General features: G+C 48.6%; 11 protein-coding genes across 11 annotated transcripts; 7 read left to right on the top strand and 4 right to left on the bottom strand.

Moving 5' to 3' along the window:
* Nucleotides 1-32: 32 nt before the first annotated feature.
* Nucleotides 33-1,695, top strand: nop12 (rRNA-processing protein NOP12; the record flags this gene model as incomplete). Its single annotated transcript, XM_056875702.1, has 2 exons — nucleotides 33-178; nucleotides 229-1,695. Exons 1-2 carry the CDS (start codon nucleotides 59-61, stop codon nucleotides 1,693-1,695), a joined length of 1,587 nt encoding a protein of 528 aa, XP_056727890.1. The 5' UTR covers nucleotides 33-58.
* Nucleotides 1,696-2,326: 631 nt separating this feature from the next.
* Nucleotides 2,327-3,262, top strand: N7487_007971 (uncharacterized protein; the record flags this gene model as incomplete). Its single annotated transcript, XM_056875701.1, has 2 exons — nucleotides 2,327-2,659; nucleotides 2,720-3,262. 2 exons carry the CDS (start codon nucleotides 2,327-2,329, stop codon nucleotides 3,260-3,262), a joined length of 876 nt encoding a protein of 291 aa, XP_056727889.1.
* A 994-nt stretch (nucleotides 3,263-4,256) lies between these two features.
* N7487_007970 (uncharacterized protein) lies at nucleotides 4,257-5,564 on the top strand (the record flags this gene model as incomplete). The annotated part of the gene is made up of 3 exons (XM_056875700.1): nucleotides 4,257-4,414; nucleotides 4,476-4,713; nucleotides 4,782-5,564. 3 exons carry the CDS (start codon nucleotides 4,257-4,259, stop codon nucleotides 5,562-5,564), a joined length of 1,179 nt encoding a protein of 392 aa, XP_056727888.1.
* Nucleotides 5,565-7,957: 2,393 nt separating this feature from the next.
* Nucleotides 7,958-9,152, bottom strand: N7487_007969 (uncharacterized protein; the record flags this gene model as incomplete). Its single annotated transcript, XM_056875699.1, has 3 exons — nucleotides 7,958-8,438; nucleotides 8,505-8,812; nucleotides 8,901-9,152. The coding sequence occupies 3 exons, from the start codon at nucleotides 9,150-9,152 to the stop codon at nucleotides 7,958-7,960; spliced, it is 1,041 nt and encodes a 346-aa protein (XP_056727887.1).
* A 2,037-nt stretch (nucleotides 9,153-11,189) lies between these two features.
* N7487_007968 (GPI anchored serine-threonine rich family protein) lies at nucleotides 11,190-11,963 on the bottom strand (the record flags this gene model as incomplete). The annotated part of the gene is made up of 2 exons (XM_056875698.1): nucleotides 11,190-11,692; nucleotides 11,750-11,963. The coding sequence occupies 2 exons, from the start codon at nucleotides 11,961-11,963 to the stop codon at nucleotides 11,190-11,192; spliced, it is 717 nt and encodes a 238-aa protein (XP_056727886.1).
* An 849-nt stretch (nucleotides 11,964-12,812) lies between these two features.
* Nucleotides 12,813-14,909, bottom strand: N7487_007967 (CCCH zinc finger protein; the record flags this gene model as incomplete). The annotated part of the gene is made up of 2 exons (XM_056875697.1): nucleotides 12,813-12,896; nucleotides 12,957-14,909. 2 exons carry the CDS (start codon nucleotides 14,907-14,909, stop codon nucleotides 12,813-12,815), a joined length of 2,037 nt encoding a protein of 678 aa, XP_056727885.1.
* A 234-nt stretch (nucleotides 14,910-15,143) lies between these two features.
* Nucleotides 15,144-16,220, top strand: N7487_007966 (DNA-directed RNA polymerase III subunit RPC25). Its single transcript, XM_056875696.1, has 7 exons — nucleotides 15,144-15,190; nucleotides 15,244-15,342; nucleotides 15,398-15,494; nucleotides 15,549-15,635; nucleotides 15,689-15,752; nucleotides 15,805-15,982; nucleotides 16,032-16,220. Exons 1-7 carry the CDS (start codon nucleotides 15,179-15,181, stop codon nucleotides 16,074-16,076), a joined length of 582 nt encoding a protein of 193 aa, XP_056727884.1. The 5' UTR covers nucleotides 15,144-15,178; the 3' UTR covers nucleotides 16,077-16,220.
* A 352-nt stretch (nucleotides 16,221-16,572) lies between these two features.
* Nucleotides 16,573-17,816, top strand: N7487_007965 (trans-sulfuration enzyme family protein; the record flags this gene model as incomplete). Its single annotated transcript, XM_056875695.1, has 4 exons — nucleotides 16,573-16,935; nucleotides 16,992-17,077; nucleotides 17,140-17,584; nucleotides 17,640-17,816. The coding sequence occupies exons 1-4, from the start codon at nucleotides 16,834-16,836 to the stop codon at nucleotides 17,814-17,816; spliced, it is 810 nt and encodes a 269-aa protein (XP_056727883.1). The 5' UTR covers nucleotides 16,573-16,833.
* Nucleotides 17,817-17,913: 97 nt separating this feature from the next.
* On the top strand, nucleotides 17,914-18,201 carry N7487_007964 (uncharacterized protein; the record flags this gene model as incomplete). Its single annotated transcript, XM_056875694.1, has 1 exon — nucleotides 17,914-18,201. One exon carries the CDS (start codon nucleotides 17,914-17,916, stop codon nucleotides 18,199-18,201), a length of 288 nt encoding a protein of 95 aa, XP_056727882.1.
* Nucleotides 18,202-18,679: 478 nt separating this feature from the next.
* Nucleotides 18,680-20,051, top strand: N7487_007963 (protein-histidine N-methyltransferase; the record flags this gene model as incomplete). The annotated part of the gene is made up of 3 exons (XM_056875693.1): nucleotides 18,680-18,829; nucleotides 19,041-19,334; nucleotides 19,407-20,051. 3 exons carry the CDS (start codon nucleotides 18,680-18,682, stop codon nucleotides 20,049-20,051), a joined length of 1,089 nt encoding a protein of 362 aa, XP_056727881.1.
* A 197-nt stretch (nucleotides 20,052-20,248) lies between these two features.
* Nucleotides 20,249-20,938, bottom strand: N7487_007962 (putative NADH-ubiquinone oxidoreductase 178 kDa subunit; the record flags this gene model as incomplete). The annotated part of the gene is made up of 3 exons (XM_056875692.1): nucleotides 20,249-20,402; nucleotides 20,478-20,722; nucleotides 20,834-20,938. 3 exons carry the CDS (start codon nucleotides 20,936-20,938, stop codon nucleotides 20,249-20,251), a joined length of 504 nt encoding a protein of 167 aa, XP_056727880.1.
* Nucleotides 20,939-21,435: the final 497 nt, after the last annotated feature.

The raw sequence follows: 21,435 nt of genomic DNA, 5'->3' as shown, positions 1-21,435 counted from the left end.
ACAACCCCACGTCTTGGTCGCTCACTTTTAGCCTATAATACAGACCAAACACATCAAAATGGGCAAAAAGTCAAAGTCTTCGTCCAAGACGGAGGAGAAGGCCAGCAAGTCCGCTAGCACTCTTCCCTTCGGTGGTGCATCTCTGGACCCGGCATTGTCCTCGCTTTTTGCGCAAAGTGTATGTTTGTTTCATGTGCAATTAATGAATTTTGAACTGACATTCTACAGGCTGGTCCTGTGCAAGCCCCCGTGATCAAATATGCTGAGCCCATCCAACGGGCGAAAAAGGACGAAGATGATGCTGCTGAAGAGGAGGAATCATCTGCATCAGGCGATGAAGTAATGGAGGACGCTTCCGAAGAAAGTGATTCTGAGGCTGCAAAGGAAGAAGAACAACCTACCGACATACAGAACCGGAAACGCAAGCGTGGCAGTGCGGGCGAGGAAGTCGAGGAGACATATATGCGTCGCATTGCAAAGGAGGAGGAGAAGGACGAGGAAAAGAGGAAGTCTGAGCAAGCTAAGCGCCAAAAGAAAACCGAAAAAGAAGGTAGCGAAGATGATGAAGAAGATGAGGAAGGCGAGGACTCCGATAAAGCCTCGACATCAGAATCTAGTGACGAGGAGGATACCGCTCCTGTACCTGTGCACGAGAGCTTGACTGGCTCCGCTAAGACCGACGAAATTGAGAAATCCAACCGCACTGTCTTCCTAGGCAACGTCTCTACCGAGGCTATCAGGTCTAAAACCGCCAAAAAGACACTTCTCAGGCACCTGGCCTCTTTCTGCTCGACGCTTCCTGAATCCACCGGCCCGCACAAGATCGAGTCGATCCGTTTCCGCTCTGTTGCATTCGCCAGCGGTGGTGGTATTCCCAAGCGTGCTTCCTTTGCGAAGCGCGAGATTCTTGATGAGACCACCCCCAGCACCAACGCATACGCTGTCTACACCACCCTCCTTGCTGCCCGCAAGGCCCCCGCCGCCTTGAACGGCTCCATTGTTTTGGACCGTCACTTGCGAGTTGATAGCCTTGCTCACCCGGCAGAAATTGACCACAAGCGCTGCGTCTTTGTCGGCAACCTGTCTTTCATTGATAGCGAGACCCCCGAAGAGGACGAGAAGACCGGCAAGAAGAAGAAGGCTCGTGCTCCTGCGGATATTGAGGAGGGTCTCTGGCGGATTTTCAATGCCCACACCGGAGGCAAGGACAAGAAGGCCATCAAGAAGAACGTCGAGTTCGTGCGCGTGATCCGTGACAGCACCACTCGTGTTGGTAAAGGATTTGCCTATGTCCAGTTCTACGATGGCAATGGTGTTGAGGAGTCTCTTCCGCTCAATGGAAAGAACTTCCCGCCCATGCTCCCCCGCAAGCTGCGTGTCACTCGGGCCCGCAAGGTCGCCAAGAAGCGCGAACCCTCTGGTCCTGAGACTAAGAAGTCTCGTGTCGACGAAGCCCAGAAGACGATGCAAGGACGTGCCAACAGACTCCTAGGCCGAGCAGGTGCGGCTAAGGTGAAGGCCGATGCCAACAGTACCATTGCCGGCAACTCTTTCGTGTTTGAGGGTCACCGCGCTACCGAGGGATCATCCTCCATCAAGATGAAGCAAAAGAGCCGTGGCTCGAAGGCCAAGCGAGAAAGTAGAAGCAGCAAGCGGGCTGCCGCATACAAAGCTGCGGGTGGCAGACGGGGCTGAAAATAAAAGAAGCCATATTGTATCTCTTATGGGCGTTAGGAAGGGCATTTGAATATATTGTACGAAGAACACAAAATTCGAGACCAGACATGCATATCTTGAGCATCTACATGTAGTAATTTCCAGCCCTGGAGATGTATGTACCGCGTATACCGGGTATTCCAGTAACGTAGTATAACTTGAGACATTGACGTCATTGTCAACAATCGACGTAGACGGTACCTCGACGATCGACTGATCAATCACATGTACATGTTCTCTTCCCACCATCCATTATTTACTCTCTTTAAATGTCACTCTACTTTGAAATTCTTTCGACAACCTTGGAAAGAATAGCTACAACGGTCCAAAATCAACCACTTCCAAGCCTCGTCCATATATTATGCGGGGGTGAGGTATACGAACGATTCGATAAGAACAAAAGCCAAAGCAGTAACTCCTGGGGCCGGGAAGTTCAGAGCGAAAAGAAAGTTCGTGCGGTTCGTATTTAACTGGTTGTATATGTGGTGGCGCCGTTGCCTAAGCCGAATCATCAACTTCACCGCAAAGCCCAACGGTGACGTCTATACGCGTCCAGGTGTCACGAACCCTTTTTTCAAGTCAGCACCTAAAAAGCCCCGTTACTACCATTATGTTGCCTTTCGGAGCTCGCCCGGGAAACCTGCGCCGGTCCCATGGCCGACCCTCTGCAAATACAAACAGCGCAGATTCTGATGGATCGGACGAGTGTATTCCAGATCCAGAACCTGAAGTGTTCAATCCCACCTTGGTGGATGTACTCAATGTTCGGCATTTATTGCAGTGGAAGCTCCCGCGCGGCCTTCCTGAGGAGCTCATCGATATGATCGTCGATGCTGCGGAATATTGGCCTTCGATAGAGCAAAAAATGCAGACTCAGCGGACCATTCAGAAAGACTGTGATCAAGTTTTGCTAAAAACAGTTCCTCTCTGCTATGATCGGAATGTATATCTATCCGTTCTAGCGTTATTTGATGAGCCCGTGCTGATAATCCGTTTCTGTTAGAGCTTAGGGCAAGAACCGAGTCCTACCCCCTTACCTCATCGCGGGGCACACCCTTGTCGCAAGATAGTCTTCAATATCTCATCTCACGACCAAGGCGGCGGGCGACGCCGCGACAACATGTATGAGTTCTCATGGACTTGGTTTGACGTAGAAGTTATTCACGGCGCCCACACAAAGAACATGTATGTCAATGGAACCGAGCAAGAGATTCTTGACAATGAGCGTGGACAAGTCCGGAAACACTATACCGAAGCGGATGCGCTGCTTTTGCCCCGTGACAACAAATTGCAAGTCAATGGAGCCCACGTGAGCGATATGCAGCACAATAGAATTGTTTGGGACTATCGAGACGATATCCAGGCAGACTCCCCCGAGGCGTTTGAGATTGAGAAGAATTTGGGTCGTGGGCGGCTTACACTTGATGGACGTGGAGTGCGTGAGTTGGAGGTTGGCGATTCGATTGCCGTTTGGGCCCGGGCAAGATTTCCTGGCTGGTCAAACACCGTTTGTCGAGCGAGTGTGAGGATATACTGGGTTGTATGAGGGAACAGCGGTTGAACCAAGAACAACTACAGATCTGTAGATATGGACCTTGTCTGGTATTGGGTTTTCGACTTATACGAGTACTCAATGACCTGACAGAAGAGAAGAACATCTTATACCCCATCTTATCTTTTCAGATATATACTCCGTACCCCAGCCCTGGACGGTTGTACATTGTACATCGATATACTCCATACATATACTTGCTAAGCGCTGATTGGCTTTGAAGCCTAAAATCAATCACGCCATTCTGCCAAGACTGCCTGATCGACGCCAAAACAACACAATATAAAGCCAACCGCCTCCTCGAACTGCTTTCCTGAGTTTTTTTTCTTCTTTCGCTGATGCTAGTCATCATGCGGCCCAACCGTGGACTTGCGATATTTTCACCTATGCCATGAATATGATGTTCATCCCATGAGTACCTCCTCACATACTAACATGAATCGTGCCGACATCCTGCCGACGGGAAGCGCACAGTGGGTCTCAGTCGCCGATTGAAAGTCCCCGATGAGTCACCGAATGAGTCGCCGTCTCAAACTTCCCGCCAAATATGAAGCCAATTTTAGCTTGAAGATCCCCACATGCGGGACAAGATGCATTGGCCGATACGCGTCGATAGAACGCCGACCCATCTCGTACGAGAGCTACACATGTGTCATGGGATATTGGGAGGAAACCTTTGACTGGAAAATAATGAAGGTTCCCGCTCTATAGCGATGTCCTGACTGGACGCTGGTTGCGTTATCTGCATGAAGGTACTCGCGATCCAAACACTACGTACGCATTCCATCGCCGATGATGTCGTCCCCTGGGTCTTGGCCCCCTTTTAAACCCCGTCACAAACCCCGTCGTGATATCTATTGTCATTCTATTTATTTAGTTACTCAAATAAACGCCAGTTTACAACTCTTTCTCTTTCTACATTTTTCAATCGTTCCTATCGTTGCTTTCCTATTCTTGCTCCCATATTCCAATCACCACAACTCTCAACATGGCTACTCGGAAATGCGCGGCGGTCGTTGTAGGAGCTGGTCCAGCTGGAGTTGCCGTCATGGGAAACTTGTTGGAGCGTCAGCTCGGTACAATCACATGGATTGATCCTTCTTTTGAGGCCGGGAGAGTCCACAGCAAGTATCGCGAAGTTCCCAGGTTTGTGCCCGATCCCTCGCAACTAAACACAAGCCGCAAGATACTAACAAGATACCTCCAGCAACACCAAGGTCTCATTATTCCAAGCATTCGCAAAAGCCACACAACCTTTCCAGAAAGTGATCGATAACACAAAATCACCTAATGCATTCACCAAATTGGCCAAACTCGATCAAGAATCTACCTGCACCCTTGGCTTCGCAGCGGATATGGTTCGTAGCCTGACAGACGGTCTTATGAAGATGGAGGAAGTATATGCATGCCATGGCTTTGTCAAATCAGCCAACCTCAACGAAACGGTTAGTGATTTTGTTGCACATCTAATTCTCTATCACACAGGAAGACTAATTATGACATCATAATACAGACCTCCAACTGGACAGTTTGCATCAAACAGAATTCAAGCGAAGATCTTGAGACCGTTGAGACTACCCGCCTGATCCTCTGCACAGGCTCCTTCCCCACAACGGCCCCCATCCCCGTCCCGGGACTGGCCATCCACCGCTTGGACCTCGACGTGGTCCTCAAGCCCACCGAGCTAGCAGAAACAATCCCCTCAGACAGACCTATCTCCGTCGCCATCGTCGGCGCATCTCACAGCGCCATTCTCGCCATCCTAAACCTCACCAATCTCGCCCAAACCTCCCACCCTCTGCTACGCATTACGTGGTTCACCCGCCATCCCCTCCGCTACGCAGAGTATAAGGACGGCTGGATACTTCGCGACAACACCGGTCTCAAGGGCTTGGCTGCGGACTTTGCTCGCTCCGAGCTAGAAGACGAGAAGCTCGCTACTTCGCGCGCTGGCCAGGTGCTGACCAAGATTGACTGCGCCGGTGGCCAAGAGATCGAGTCTGCTCAGTACCACAAGTACTTGCCCGCATGTGACTATCTTGTCCAGGCGGTTGGGTATACCCGTACCTCGCTCCCTGAGCTCTCAAAAAACGGTGCGCCTCTTCTTATGAGCTTCGATCATGATAGTGGCACTTTCCACGAGCCCGGTCGTTCGTCCGTTATTCCTGGACTGTTCGGTGCCGGCATTGCGTTCCCTGAGCGTGTCGTGGACCCACATGGCAATCAGGAGTATGCGGTTGGGTTCTGGAAGTTCATGAAGTTCCTGAAACGGGTTGTCCCGTCGTGGGTTGCATGATTGTTTCGTCTCTTGCTTTGCTTTTGTGGATTTTATGTTTTTCTTGTCGTCCTACAGGATACCGATCACGGTGTCCGTGCATTGTCTAGCGGGCCATGGTTCCAACGTTTGATACCGATATTTACGGAGTAACTGGCGTTGTTCTAGGCGGTTTCGGGGTCTTTTTATATATAATTTTTATGGCTGCTCTGCAGGCTACAATTCAGAAGAGCATCGTTCTTTTCCCTTCAAATTGATCGCATTCGCAATGTCGTAGTCATCCATCACCAGTCGGCACACCATAATCCAAGTAGATTGAGTAATATCAGCAACACTGGGGGTGCGTGAGCTTGAATCGTGCATTCGCGTGTCCAAACTTCTAACACCCGAAGTATATTGATGCAACGGACGGGCAGATGGCTGAAAAGGGCCAACTTGTAGAGTTTTGGTCGTTGCATACTATATATGTCTAAGTTTGGTACAGTACGTCCCGAAACTGGTGCAACTGGCTACACTCTTCGAGTGATTATATAGCCAAGAGACAACAGACCATAGCAGGAATAGTCCCGGGATAATAATATTCCCGTACCAGTCTCGATACTGTGATTTACTTTTATTAAATACGGTGCTTCGTCTCGTAACTGTATTGGCGATCCAAGGGGAGCTAGAACTTCCATGAAAATGCAAATAAGTCAAACACGAGAGCTGGGTGTGTCGAGAATCTGGCGACCTATCACTTCCCTCCAGCTCCTAATGTCCAAATGACGGCGTGGCCTCGAAAACATAGTAAATGCGATATACTACAAAAACGTAATACAACAACCACCTTTCTATTTTCTTTGATTGTTTGTCAATAACTGTTAATAGGGCCTCTTAATATAGCTATATATTAATTTCAAAACAATCGAATCAAGGGATTGTTACGGTATCGAAAAATTATATTGGCAGGAACTAGAAGATATATATTTAATGTCTAATCTGCCGTCGGCTTTTACTTGGAACGCTTAAAGAATTTTGACTTGAACAGTGAATGTGACATTTCCATAGAAAGATAGATGTAGAAAGATCGATGTCAAGTGTGCACTGACCACAACTTTTTTTACCCGGGCTGCTCAACACCTTATATACATGATCGCCGTTTCCTTCAATTTATCACAAGATGATTCTGTGGCTAACAATTTTATCGCCCAAGTTCACCAGGACCGCGAGACTGTGAACAGCCCTACCGACATCTCACAAATTGCCCTTAATTAGCAGCCACCACCAAAAGCTTCATTACGGCAATCGCAGGAGTTAGGATAACACACAGCGCATGGGAAGCCGTATCCCGTACAATATTGGCTACACCCCTGCAAGGTGAAACCACCACAGGTAATCGCTAGCATTCCAGATTAGCTCGAATCAACATAAGGTGCCACGAAGCAAAGTCAGGCCGTACGGGTAGAAAGGGAAATACTGAGCTTATCACTACCCCCAGTTACACCAGGTTGAAACACGGTTGCGGCGGATGCAGACATGTCTTCTACCGGCTGATGAGCGGCAGCGAGGATGAAAGTGAAACCAGTAAGTATAAGGATATTCTTCATTTTGACAATATACGTATTATTGAAAGGTCTCAGAAGATTTGGATGTAGCAAGCCAATATGCCACTTGAGACTTTTCTTATTTCAATGTAATGTGCAAGCACCGGCTGGCTGGCACATTTTATAAGTATTCACATCAAGGGCATCACAATGTGATGGCACATCGATGTCATATTACAATGCCAATGACATGGGATACAGTTGCTCGAGTTTTTAATGTAAGTGTTTATGACGTTACTGTGATCCTCAGAGCTGTGATTGTAGAAGTTCCAGGCCTTAGTCCGTAAGATATTACTGCAGTCATGAAGCGTGTCCAAGAGGCTCTCTGTACAGTGTGGTGCGATATGAAGAGGCGAGGTTTGGGGCCATCTTTGGTTGGACCAATCGTGATAGACTGTTAAGTGCGCCTCCCGAGGAAAGCTGGGGGCATGGGAAACGTTCAGATATATTGAAATTACACGGGAATACATACTTGAAATTTATATGTAACATACGTACGAGGAAATATACACACAACTGCCGGAAGAACTCCCAATATAGACTAGCGTATCTTGCGTAGGGGGTTGCACCGGTTTTGGGACGTACTGTACTATGGCGGCCTAAGACATGAGCAAGCAAATTTTGCATCGAATTATTCGTCATCTGGATAGTCGATCCAGTCCAAGGTTATCTCCAGTTAGTCTAAAGTAGACATGCAACATATAAGTCGTCAACGCCACACACAATCCCATAACCCGGTCATATCACATCATGAAATACCATAGAAACATCAATTTTTCCTTCCCTTCACCTGCCAGCACAATCGACACATACTTTTATTCAACCACCAAGTTACAACATAACAACGGCAAAAACAGCAGCGACAACAGCGCCAAGGCCACCATTCCTCACAGCCCCAGCACCGCTATCGGCAGTCTGCGTCGCAAACGCTTCATCAGTACCGGTAGCCGTAGCACGGTATTCACTTTGACTAGCAACGGCCTTTCGGTCATACCCAGTGGCAGTAACGGTGTAAGTACTGGAAGCCTGGGACCAAGTGAGAACAGTACCGCTAGGAGGCGCCGTAACCGTACCGCCAACTTCGTACAGGGTCGAGGTGCCGTTGTTGGGGAAATCACCGGGCTTGTAGAACTTGTCCGCATCTGTGAAACCCAAGTCCTTGCACTTCGTATCCTGGAGCGTCGAGTCGCATGACGACCATGCCCAATTCGGCAGTGAGGTGTATAGATTGGGTAGATCGGAGGGGAAGAAGACTCCCCACATGTCCGCGCCGGCGAGAGTGGGTTGGGTATGGGGGCAGACATCCCAGGATCTGTGGATCGGGGGTTAGTTAGTGGATTCAAACAAAAAAAGTTGCGGTTTGGTGTGCTTCACTTACGCGGAGATACTAGCGCTGGCTCCGCAGCAGGCACAGTCCGAGGCGCGGTTGGCAATGTCGAGACCGTTGTTTAGGTTCGACAGGTCTGGTATGTTGCCGATGTCTCCAGTGATCTTGTCGGTGACATCGCGCATACATTTGATTTGCTGGTTACGCGATGATAGGGTTGTTTGGGTGACCTTGCCTAGATCGCAGGAGCAGCGGTTCGGCGCGTTATCTGGGGCTGGCCAGAAGGGGATTGGCTCTTTGGCGCTGGGACAAATGGCGAAGTACTGCTGCACGAAGAGCTGGTATTTGCAGGAGTAGACCTGAGGAGGAAGGGATGGTTAGTATTGGTTTATGATAAATCGTTAATTTGGATGTTCCTTGGAATCAATGGGTATATAAAAATCATACCTGGTTCCAGCATGACTCCGCCATACAGTTGATATACTGCTGGTGGGAGTCGCAGCCACAGTCCACGATACAGTTACCATTGCCGTTACAGCCTCGGATGCAGGAGCTCCACTTGTCCGCGACATCCCTGTTGCACTTCGAGTACTCAGATGTGGAGGCGCAGTCTTTTTCAGTGATGTTTGTCTGGGCAGTGGCCAGGCCAGACAGCGCCACGACGGTCGCAGCCGACGCAAGAAGGAATTTGGATAACATAGTAGATCCTGTTATCGTTTGATAGGACTTGACCAAAAATTGTTATATCCGAAAAATGGTTCACTGTTCTGACTTGAGCTTTCAATGGCACTACTGAGCAAGCAGGAACCCCCCAATCCCTGGGGTGGATGCAACAGAACCTTTATAAGAAGCGAATTATGCAGCACAGCCCAGATTCGTTCAACACAAAATCTCTTCATGGGATCTCGGATCCTCGGGCCCATCAATGGGCCCTGCTGCAAGTTAGGGGTTCAATCATTGTAAACCCAGCTGTCATGTCATCGTTCTCAGCAACCAACCAATGACGGATGGCATAGCGCACTAATGTGACACAAAAGAGTAAGCTGGGCCATTCATATTTCAAAGGAAAGTGGATGACGAAGACCCCGGTTTCTGCATGTCTTCTGCATCTATTGCATATAGGCAATCACATTTTCTTTGACGAAGGGCATTAGCGATTGATAGATCAGAGATCAAATCCAGAATCCGCCCTATGAATTGATCAGATGGGACTGTATGTTTCGGGATTTCTAGCAAAGCCCTGCATAAAGCTAGGAGCCTTGCTTCCTTTGCAGACACGAGGTGGAGCGGAGTGTTCCTACGATGATAGATTTGTGAAGACCCTTGCTTCGAATCGAGCTTTTGATGACGATATCAGGGTACTATTATTAACTCTGGACCTGAGCGCTGTAGTTATTTTGCTTTGGGGGCTTCCATGTTGTTCATGCGGTGTGTCAAGAGATATGCATTGGATTGATGTCTTTTTGATGCCAGGGTTGGGTTTTCATATCGCAGGTGCCTAGCATCCATAACCCAAACCCTAGAAAGTACGGGGCAGACCCTCTAAATCTTGGAAATACATGATATGGTAGTCCAAATAACAACGACACCGGCCACGAAGACCTGAAACGTCAAGTCGTTCAACAGATTGAGATTTCATCGTAGAGGGGACCTGGCACCTGGTGCATGTGTGTGTGGTCACGAGTCAGGTACAGGGCCAAGTCGGAAAGCCAAGACTTGGTCAAGATATTTTGTATCATAATGACTATGTCTGAGAATGGAGTTCTATGTAGCTATGAAGGTACATGCATATGGTGTTCATGTCATGTACATACATAATGAACCTTGCCAGTACGTCGTATACGAGCTTGCTCCCATTCCCATAATCGAGGTACACGCGGAGATCGACCTGGGACTTGAATATAGGTAAAATCCCAAAGTTAGGAAAAAAAAAAATACAATAGAATTCCATTCCAAAATCAAAGTTGTTACTAGTCGAAACTAGTTAAAAAAGAAGAAGACGAAGCAGAATGTAACCTCTCAAAATTGTACTTATCAAACGTCAAACCCCCTCATCCCTCCAATGCTGTGGGGAAGAGAAAATCCTTACTACACAGGGAAATTTGCTTGGTGTGTCCAAGACTTATGGCCTTCTCCACCGGTCGATCATTATTTATTTACTTCGTATGGAGTACTTTAGTTAGAGAGGCCCCCTTACTGTGATGAGAGGCATTTAGTCAGAATAAATAACATTCAATCTCTGTAAAGTGTAATAGTCTCATCCTAGTCACTTAATGTAAGAGATTTTGTATTTAAGGGCCCTTGAAGAGCAATAATTTAGCGAGATTAGACTACAATTAAAAAAGTGGACGCAGGACGATCCGAATAAATTACCTCCCCCACTGGCCATTTTGACAGATTTGTTCGAATTAATATATGAAATCAGACAGAGTATACAACATACAAGTATAGGAATTAGATTGTAGGGAAGTATACAGTCATTAACGCTGGCCACACAAATAGTATAAGAATCAAATAATAACAAAGCCACAATCCCGACCGTAGTCAAAAGAACGGGATGTTTTGTACAACTGCACCCTAAAAGAAGGAACAGAGGCAATAAGACAAATTAATTGGCTGTTTCAAGATACAGCCAATCAGAGAAGCGAAGAGAGAAAAAAAATATGTATATCAATAAAGCATGTCAACGTGACTTTCGAAGGTCTCGTTGGTGACAACATCTGTATGCACAGTAATTTACAGCATCAGAGCACCGGCAACGATGGCAAGCATGCCACCGGAGACACGGTTGGCGATACCAGCGTTGGTGGTGGGCACGGCGCTCTGGGAAGCAGCCGAGGAGCTGGCGCTGGTCGAGGTGGACTCGGCAGTGCTGGAGCTCTCAGAGGTAGTGGCAGAGGCAGAGGTGCTAGCGACAGTGCTGGAAGCAGTGGTCAAGGTGGTGGAACCGCTGGTGGTGGCGGAAGAGCTCGAGGCCGAGGTTTCCGAAGTGCTAGTGCCGGTGCTGGTACGAGTAGCGGAAGTAGATGACTCGGTGGAGGACTCGGTAGAAGTGGATGTGGCGGTCGAGCTGGCACTGGAAGAAGAGACAGAGACGGTGGCACCCTCGACGGTGAAACGACCGATGTAGTTGTAGTCATTGCTATCCTCGTCCGAGACGATCTTAATGGTGTAGTCGGGCTCGGCGGCGAGCTTGGAAGGCACATTCCATGTGTAGCTGCCGTCATTGGCGATGTTGGCTGGGGCCGTTAGTATCTTATCGGGGGAATATTGAGTCATTTGGGCGTAAGGCTTACAGGCAATGACAGTGCCGCTGTTACCGTTGAGCACGGCTCCCCACTGCAGGATCAAGCTAATAGTGCCGGTGGTGGTAGGCTCCCATTTCAGGGCAGTAGCCTCGCCAGTCGTGAAGGTGTAACCATCGGTGGGAATGCTAAAGGGGTTAGCCTTGCTGTTCGCCGAGACGACGGCGGCCATGGCGGCGATAGCGAGGGAGGTAAAGAAGCGCATTATGGCTAGTATTTATATATATATATATATAAACGGTTGGGAATAACGATAGAATGTCCAAGTGAGAGATTCGGATTAAAAGAGTGAAATCACAAAAGCTTCAAAAGGAGTGGAAGGCGTGTAAAGAGGCAAAACTGGAAGAAAAGGCCGGACATCCGGGATCTCTTTAGCGTTCGCTTTATAACCAAGAGGGCATGTGCCCCATGGATAAGGAGCTAGGCACAGCCCGGCAAAGTCAAAGGGACGAGGAAAAACAAATACAAAGGAAGCAAGGCAAGTGATTGGCCCTTGTACATCCCAGAGAGGGCCCGCGAGGGTCCAAAAGAGGGAAAAAGGAAATGTCGAAAGCGTGGCGGTGATCCACGAGTTCTTTGGACCACTAACGGGTGTCGTTGTCTCGCTTGGCAGGGAATGGCCTCTTTTGACTGGTTTGAACTGGACGTGACCTTAAATGACTATACCCACTTCGGTCGGCTATAGTCACTTCGACCCGGAGATAACTTGCTATTTTAGAGATAATCCGAGATTTTACCGTTTGGGAAGATAATTTTAGATTATTTGGCCAAAAAGTAAGGATTAAAAGAATTCGACATTGTAAATACGGATATGGTTGAACATGAATTTTGTATTTTGTATTTATTTTTTTTCCTCTTTGTCGCGTACTATCGGAGCCACGCGATTTTTGAGGTTCGGTTATTCGTACAAGTTGGAAATCAGGCCAGAGCCCCCCTACGCCTCCGAGCTATGACCTTTTTTTCCCTCACTTCCTTGCTGAATGTTTTTCGTAGTTCGTCCAGTTCTGACGCTAATTCATTGGGGTATCATGTGGGGCAACCTTGGAAGTCCTCCTCAATCCAACATATTGTTCTGACCTAGCCAGGCGATCACTTCCATTGCCCGGCGGTCATCGTCTTGCCTCTGTCGGTCCAGCAACTAATCCATGTCAGTACAATTTCAATAGCAGCCGCAAAATCAATAAAATGGGGCACTCACAGCTTGATAAAGTCCCTTGCGTTTCGTCTCTTTCTCCTTCTTTTCAATAGGCTTTGCCTTCGCCTTCGAGGTTCGCTCAGAGTCGTTTTCATGAAGGAATTTACACTGGTCACCACGGTTACAGTGCCCATTACGTGCAAAATAACGGCAAACTGTCTTTTTGCCTTCGCGGGGTGGGGGCGGCACTCGCTCTGGTCCCGTGCGACGTGAAGTAGCCTGCTCTGGCGCGGAGCCTTCACTGCCAGAGTCGGACTCGGAATCTGAGCCAGATGCACTTGAGGAGGTCCAATCACTGGCCCCATGATCAGATGCGAGCTCCATGCCATCCAGGCCATGGTCGTTGGGGTGCTCAGTCTTGATTGTGTGCTCGGGGTTGGAGGACTCGGGTAAGACCGCAGGCTCTCCCTGCGTCTCTGTCGCGTGGGAAGCGGGGACGGCTGATTGCGCCGGCTCTGGAACTGGGTCATAACACTCGGTTTTTACTGTTGCCTCTGGCACCGTAGTTTCGGGTTCGGTCTTAATGGCTGGCTCCGGTACCGCATTTTCGGGTTCGGTTTTGAGGGCTGGCTCTGAGTCTGGTACTGCGTTTGCAGGTTCGGCTTTGATAACTGGGGCTGGGGCAAGGTCTTGATGCCTGGGTGTGATACCCGTATCTTCGTCTTGAGAGTCTGCATTTAGACTCAAGGCCTCCTTCTGTAGAGCTTCCATTCGAAGACGAGCAGCCTCGGTCTCGGCCATAGCTTTTTGAATACGTCTCTCCTCTCGTTCAAGGTTGCGCCGAATCGTCTCCCTGCGCTGCGCGTTTGTCGTTGCATCTGCAGCAGCATCTGTCTTGTGTTCGTTTTGCTTTTGGATATGCTCTTTGCGCTTTTCTTGCTGCTCTTTTTGCTTTTGTTGACGGGTTGCCTCACGAGCTGCCTTTGCTTCCTCCATCGACTTCTTCTTTTCTTCAACCCGAGCTTGAGTGGGGAACTTCTTCTTCCGCTCTGCAATCCAAGCGGCGATATCGGACGGTGTTTGCAACGTAGACGTTTTTCCTTTGTATGAGACCTGAAGTGGTGTTGAGCCTGATCCACCTTGCGCCAGCTTCGATTCTTCGTCTTCATCAGCCTCTTCTTCGCTTGACTCGTGGTCTTCGGTATTAGGGGTCAGTCCAAGTTGGTTGTGCTTCCTTTTTCTTTTCTTTGCCTTTCTGTTGGATGTGGAGTCTGCGGCGGGTGGTGGCTTTGAGGGTAGAGGGTTACCGAAGCTTGGGACAGCAGGCGCCGCGGGAGTTCGAGGGGCAGTTGATTGAGGTTTATTAAATGCGGATGAGTGGTCCCGCTTCTGATTATGTTTGGGTTTCGGACCCTGATTGCCATGCGCATGAGGTCGTGGCCCTCGTGCTTGCCCGGGTTGAGGCCCCATGTATGGCGCCGCGCCTTGCATCTCATTACGCCATTGCATTGGGGGCATCATTGCTTGATTGTTTGGTTGATGGACATGGGGAGGTGCTGGTAAGCCTTGTATGTACGTCGGAGTTGTGGGAGGGTAAGGTGTGGAAAGGTTGGGCGTATTGTAGTGTTGATAGTTACCCGGAGCTACCGACTGGGGATATTGTTGAGATGGGAACGAAGTTGGATTTTGAGAATTCTGAAAGGCCGGCGTTTGTCCATGATGGTAGGGTTGGGGAGGCATATAAGGTGCAGTGGGAAGAGGCTGAGGGTATCCGCCATACATTGGTTGCGCGTAGTTGAAACCTGCAGGGGGAAGATATGATGGCGGTCGTCCACTTTCTGCATGATTTCCTCCTCTAGCTCGGTTGCCCTGTCCTCTTCCACGTCCCCTCTGACCTCCGCCATGTCCACCGCGTCCACCCCAGTTCTGCCCATGTTGAGTCGAGTGAGCCGGCGCCTGGTTAGTTACTGGCGGCGGAGGCGGCGGAGGTGGGAAAGAAAATCCCTGCGAGCTCATGACGAGAGCCTTTAGCTTTGCTGGAGACTCCAGCACAAACACAAGAAAAATCTCGTAAACTTAGCGTATTAGCGTTGTCAAGGTTGAGATTGAAAGCTTCCGTTCCGGGGTCACGTGCGGCGGGATTCTAGGCGGAGCACGAAGAATCTCAAGAAGGGTTTTTGATTGCTTCACGGGCAATGGTAAAACAGGAAAAGATATTTGCACCTATTCACTTCGTCACTGCCTAATCAGATCACACTCCTGGTTGCACCTTCCCCAACGTCGCCATGTTTATCCTAGTAAGTTCAAAACGCCCATATATATAAAAAAAAACTTTTTCTAACGCTACCAGACCACCATATCGGACTTGATTCAGATCTCGCCCGAGGATTTCTCCAAGTTCAGTGCAGTTGCACTTGAAGACAACATCAATGCAAAATACGCCAATAAAGTGCGCTATTCAAACCTCTTCATTTTGCGTTCTTAATGCTTATTCTGTCCTTCAGGTCATTCAAAAAATTGGCCTTTGCATCAGCTTCTATGATCTACTTGAATCTTCTGATGGCTTGATTGGCCACGGAACAGGCTTGGTTAATGTCAACGGTAGATGATCACAGCCCTTTCTTGAGTCTGAGATCTTTATTGACCATTACACAGTAAAATTCCGCATGATTGTCTTCCGACCCTTCAAAGGGGAGATCATGCTGGGGAAGATTTCTAGTGGCACAGAACACGGAATTAAGAGTGCGTTTCCCAATACGAAAACTCTGTGCATGTCAAAAGCTAACAAATTTCAGTTGGCCTTGAATTCTTCAATGATATTCTCATCCCTCCCCAAATGCTGATGGAAAAGTCCCGATTGTGAGCTGGTCCTCGCCTCATGTCAAATCTGAAATGCTAATTTGTCTTGCAGTGATTATGCTGAGCAGGTATGGATCTGGGAGAGTGAAGGGGGAACAGAATTCTTCTTCGATGTAGGAGAAGTTGTGCGATTCCGAGTCGAATCAGAAGAGTGGCACGATCAAATCCCCAATGCACCAGATGTTGCAGATGAAACTCCACAGGAGAGGCGCCCTCCGTATTCTATTCTTGTTGGTCTCTTTATATCAATCTTGTTAACTCTCACTGACCATTTTCTAGGGCTCGATGCAAATGGGCGGAACTGGACCCATCACTTGGTGGTAGGCTGCTACGGACATACTACCATTTGATGTCACATTAGACTGTCTTCTTGTTGGCCTATCGTGGCCCGTTCTCAGCGCCGATACAATTTCTTTTAGAGTCAGACCAGATACCCATACGAATCAATGCCAATGAATATAGAGATAATTGAGTGACCATGTTGTAATGCGCGTCAACTGACGGTGTCAAACTGCTTAATAGAAGACACACCTAAGCAACAAACTAATCTAAATTTAATGTAAATAAGCCCCCGCATTTACCCTTTTCCTCGAAAGATAACGGACGTAAGATACGAGGTCTAAAGCCAAGTGTATAACTATAGTCCGTATAGTATCACCAACTTGGGAGATCTGCACTGCGGCAAGTTCCGAACACTCCGATACTCCGAGTCATCGGAGTGTCTCAATGATTCTCCGACTAGAATTGCCGGCTGCCGGTGGAGTTCCGTCGGTCTCTCGTCCAGTCGCAATCGCGCGATCCACCGTCATCTGCGCCCCAGAGGTTGGTAGTATGTAAAAGATTCTCTTGACGAATTTTTCTTTTTCGGTTGAATTTTTCAGCACGAAAACATCCAAAAGCAGACATTGAAACTCTTTTTCGCCATCTCCCTTGATTATCAATCAGATTCGCAATCCGAGTCTCATTCCGGTTTCAGACAATCAAGTCATACAAAGAAGCGGTGATCTCATCTTATCGATAAACATATAACCTACCCCTCGCCTCTCTCAATTGCCCTAAAATCATCTTCTCTTTATTCACAATGGGCTCCATGGAAAACGGACACACTGACCGCGGCTTTGGGACACTGGCTGTCCACGCTGGCTCGCCCCATGACCCAGTGACCGGCGCTGTTATTGCCCCGGTAAGCTTATCAATCTAGGGATAATACAAAGACAGTACTAACAATGCCTTGACTAGATCTCTCTGTCGACCACATATGCTCAGACCAGTGTCGGAAACCCCGTTGGTCTGTATGAGTACACACGGAGCTCCAACCCCAACCGGTTAGTTTATTAGTCCAGAAGTTGGGCATATTGATTAGGTGGACTAACAAACTCCCCCGCAGTGACAACTTCGAGCAAGCCGTTGCCGCTCTTGAGCACGCCAAGTACGCTCTTGCATTCTCTTCCGGCTCCGCCGCTACTGCCAATATCCTCCAATCCCTTGCTGCTGGCTCGCACGTCGTTTCGGTTTCCGATGTTTACGGTGGTACCCACCGATACTTCACCAAGGTTGCTTCGGCGCACGGTGTGCAGGTCACCTTCACCCCTTCTATTGAGGTGGATGTGGAGCAATTGATCCGCCCCGAGACTAAGCTCATTTGGATTGAGACCCCCTCCAACCCGACTCTTGGTTTGGTGGATATCCGGGCTGTTGCCAACATTGCCCACCAGCACGGTATCCAGGTCGTTGTCGATAACACTTTCATGAGCCCCTACGTCCAGAACCCATTGGACCACGGTGCCGATATTGTTGTTCACTCCGTGACCAAGTACATTAATGGCCACTCCGTGAGTTCTTACTTTCAATCTAGCTTTTAGCAGCATTTAGCTAATTCCAACTTAGGATGTCCTGATGGGCGTGGCTGCTTTCAGCTCTGAGGCCCTCAAGGAGCGCCTTGGCTTCCTCCAGAACGCTATCGGTGCCGTCCCCTCTGCATTTGACTGCTGGCTCGCTCACCGCGGTCTGAAGACCCTGCACCTGCGCGCGCGAGGCTTCCAAGAATGCCACTGTCATCGCTAAGGCCCTTGAGTCCTCTCCTCATGTCATTTCCGTCAACTACCCCGGCATTGACTCCCACCCCCAGCGTGCTATTGCCCTCAAGCAGCACCGTGATGGTATGGGCGGTGGTATGCTCAGCTTCCGCATTAAGGGTGGCCAGAAGGCTGCACACGATTTCTGCAAGTTTACTAAGGTTTTCACCCTCGCCGAGAGTCTCGGAGGTGTTGAGAGTCTGTGCGAGGTGCCCTCCAGCATGACCCACGCTGGCATCCCCAAGGAACAGCGCGAGGCCGCCGGTGTCTTCGATGACCTTGTGCGCATGAGCTGTGGTATTGAGGACTCTGCGGATCTCCACGCTGATGTGATGCAGGCTCTCAGCCTGGCTGCTGTGGCCCAGAAGGCTTAAACACAGCTCGCTCTTCACAGCATGTCTTCTGTTTGCATTTAAATATTAGAATAGACAGCGTCAGTTTCTAATCACTTGGATATGACATTACGAACTATAGAATCAACAACTCATACATTTACTATTATTACTACCGGACCCTAAGACTTTTAAAATAGTGTTTCAATCAATCATCGAAGTTGTATACTTATATTTTGCCTGAGGCAGACGTCCGCTTAGTCATCATCATACCCACTGCAATTTTTTGTATGGAGATCAGATCACAGCGCTGAAGAGAAAGCGTTGGAACCGAATTACTGTTTAATCAGTTGGCTCTTGCATTCAAATATACAGTTTTTGTTCAGACTAGCACAAATTGTCGGCAACTTGCAATTCCGAGAAATTCTCATCATCTGCAACATCAGGGTCACTTCAGGCAACCCACCTACACAGTATTAGGTGTCTTGGAAGAGGAGACAGTCATCTTATCCAATTGAAAATGGCCTTCAGCTTCGGATTCTCGGGGGATGATATCGACATTGATGACTCGGAGATCAATAATGATTTCTCCGATGTGCCCTCCCAGCAAGTCGTGGGCAATTCTCTTCCTGAGCTTGTGAAAGCGGTTAAACATGATATGAATGAATGGGTAAGTGATCAAGCAAGATATTTCATTTTCAATTATGCGTATTACGCTATTGCTTTTATTATAAATGTTTTGAGCTGGCAAGTATATTTTAAATCCCAATTCGGGCATATGAGATACTGCCCTCTATCGACAAAAGCATGGAAGCATGAATTCATTACTTTGGAATGCATGATACTCGTTCAAGAGAGCCTTAAACTAACCAACATGACAGCTCTCAATTCTTCCCTCTCAAATCTTCTACAATAAGCTCGCAATCAGCGATACGTCTCTGGCCGTCGCTCGTCGAGAGATCTTTGACATTCGCACCCAGCTCATGGCTGAAGATAGCGCAGGTCACGATAATGAAGAACTTATTGCCGGCATCGAAAAGGGTGACATCACGCCCAATTTCTATGAAGGCGGCTTCAAAACCTGGGAATGTGCCTTGGATCTAGCCAAGCTCTCCCTCAACGAGGACATTCTTAATGAATCCCCCGATACCCCCGCGGACATTCATATAATTGAGGTTCGTAATTATCCGTCTTGCGGAAGCTTTCCCCAACATCTACCTGGAGCGAGGGCTAATATAAATGAACAGCTTGGCGCAGGCACAGCAGTCCCATCATTGACGCTGTTCGCCCGTCTTTTCAGCCAAGCCGAGCCCGGCCAGAGCCAAAGAAAGACACTCTTCACTTTTGCAGACTACAACTCGGACGTGCTCCGTCTTGTCACGCTCCCCAATCTTCTTCTGACATGGCAGAATAGCCGCTCCCAAATGGCTGTCTCAGCCGCCTCAACTGCGCCAGACCAGGACGAGGAGTTGGATATCACGCCCGAGCTGGTTCAAGAATTCAAAGATGATCTTGCTCAGCGTGGGATCTCGGTTGATTTCGTTTCAGGGGCTTGGTCGCCCGAGTTTGTGGATCTGGTCTTCTCGTCCGGTGATAGCGCTCGCAAGACTCTGGTTCTTGCCAGTGAGACCATTTACTCGCCCGCATCGCTGGCGGCGTTTTCCGAGACACTTTTGGCGTTACTGCGCCGCTCGAACACCGTGTCGGCGAAAAGTCGGGCTCTTGTCGCGGCGAAGAAGGTTTATTTCGGAGTTGGTGGTGGTGTTGATGAATTCCTTGCTGTATTGGGTAATGTCTGTGCCAATGAGCTGGATGTGCAGCAGAAACTGAACGTCCAATCTGAGGGTGTGGGCAGAGTAGTTTTGGAGGTTGTGCCATCAAGTGGGCCCTAGAGTAAATCCGATAATAAAATGAATATCCAATCTCAGCATTCAACGAGTATTCAGCGACGATCTAGGAGTTAGGTTCAAAAACAAAAGAAAATCCAATTATCAGGTGCTGGATTGAACGTCAAGTCCCAACGTATATGTACATGATTTTTCCTCCACACATGTCTAGTCGACCAAAGAAAAAAAAAAGATAACCCCATTTACTCGTAGATCGAGACAACCTTGCCGTCCTTCATCCGCGCAACCCGAGCCTCCTCGGCCTCCTGGTTCTTGCGCTGGTAGTGAGCCACGACATGGCTCAGGTCGGCCTGCGAACCGGGCGAAACGTTGTATGGGGAGCCGGAGTTCATCATACTAGACGAAAGGGAAAAAAGGTACAATTAGCATAACAAGAAAGAAAAGCATTTCCGGAGCAACCAGGTGACATACTCGGGCTGTCTGAGGCTAAACGCCTCGGCTGGGCCTTGACTGCCGAGCAAGTGGCGGTCAGCAGCAACCTTCTCCATGATAGCGGTGTGGATAGCGTTGCGTTGCTCGAAGACCTCCTGGGAAGGAGTCCACTTCTCGATGAGGCTGGAGATCCAAGAGGGCGAGCCGGATTCCTCGTTTGACTTGCTAACGTGGTAGAGGATGAAGGCGGAGGCGACGGAGCCACAGGTGACGTAGAAGCTGCGCTGTTAAGTGGACATGAAGGGTTAGCCAGGTTGTCGTGGGCCATTGAGACATTTCTTGCCCTGCTTCCAGACTCGGGTCTGGTTGCGGTCGGCGGGGGAAGAGGAGCTTACGCCGAAGCTTTCGTTCACGGGCTCGTGGGCGGCATGGGAGCCCCAGCGGCGCTGGGTACGCAGCAGTTGCCGCGTCGAAAGAGCAGATCGTCTGGCAGCGAACATTGTGTGGAGGGAAGCAATTGGTGATGATCGATGACCCTTTGGGGAGCGATGATAGGGCGAGATGGAAAGTGAAAGTCGATGGCACGTGATGTCCGTATTGAGTTTAGGTAATCTTCTATTCTGGTAGAGCGTTAGACAACATCTCGAGGTATTAATTAGTTAGTTAACTAGTTATAACTATAACTAGTTAGTTATTAGTTACTACATGTAATCTATTATCACATATTGTATGGAATGATAGTTGGATAGAATTGTTGTTGTTTTTTGGAACTAAAATAGATGTGATATTTTCGTTCTCATATATCTTTTGGAGATTCGAGGGTTAAACCCACGCAAATATTTAGTATCACACTGCACGACTCCTAATTAATAACGACTGTAGTACTACCCTGCACAATGTACAGTGTACAATGTACAGATAAAAATAAAATTCCAAAATTAAAGTGCAGCCCGATCTACTTGGCATACAAAGTACGGAGTACGGAGTAGACAATCAT

The sequence above is a fragment of the Penicillium crustosum genome, assembly GCF_028827405.1.
Source record: "Penicillium crustosum strain IBT 35664 chromosome Unknown utg000003l_segment0_segment0, whole genome shotgun sequence".
NCBI classification, from domain to species: Eukaryota; Fungi; Ascomycota; class Eurotiomycetes; order Eurotiales; family Aspergillaceae; genus Penicillium; species Penicillium crustosum.
This window is presented reverse-complemented; position numbering and strand designations above follow the sequence as displayed.

Coding starts and splice junctions, on each gene's coding strand:
- N7487_007966 (XM_056875696.1), top strand. Junction 15,343..15,397: donor ATGCAAAATACGCCAATAAA/GTGCGCTATTCA, acceptor TCTGTCCTTCAG/GTCATTCAAAAAATTGGCCT. Junction 15,495..15,548: donor AGGCTTGGTTAATGTCAACG/GTAGATGATCAC, acceptor ACCATTACACAG/TAAAATTCCGCATGATTGTC.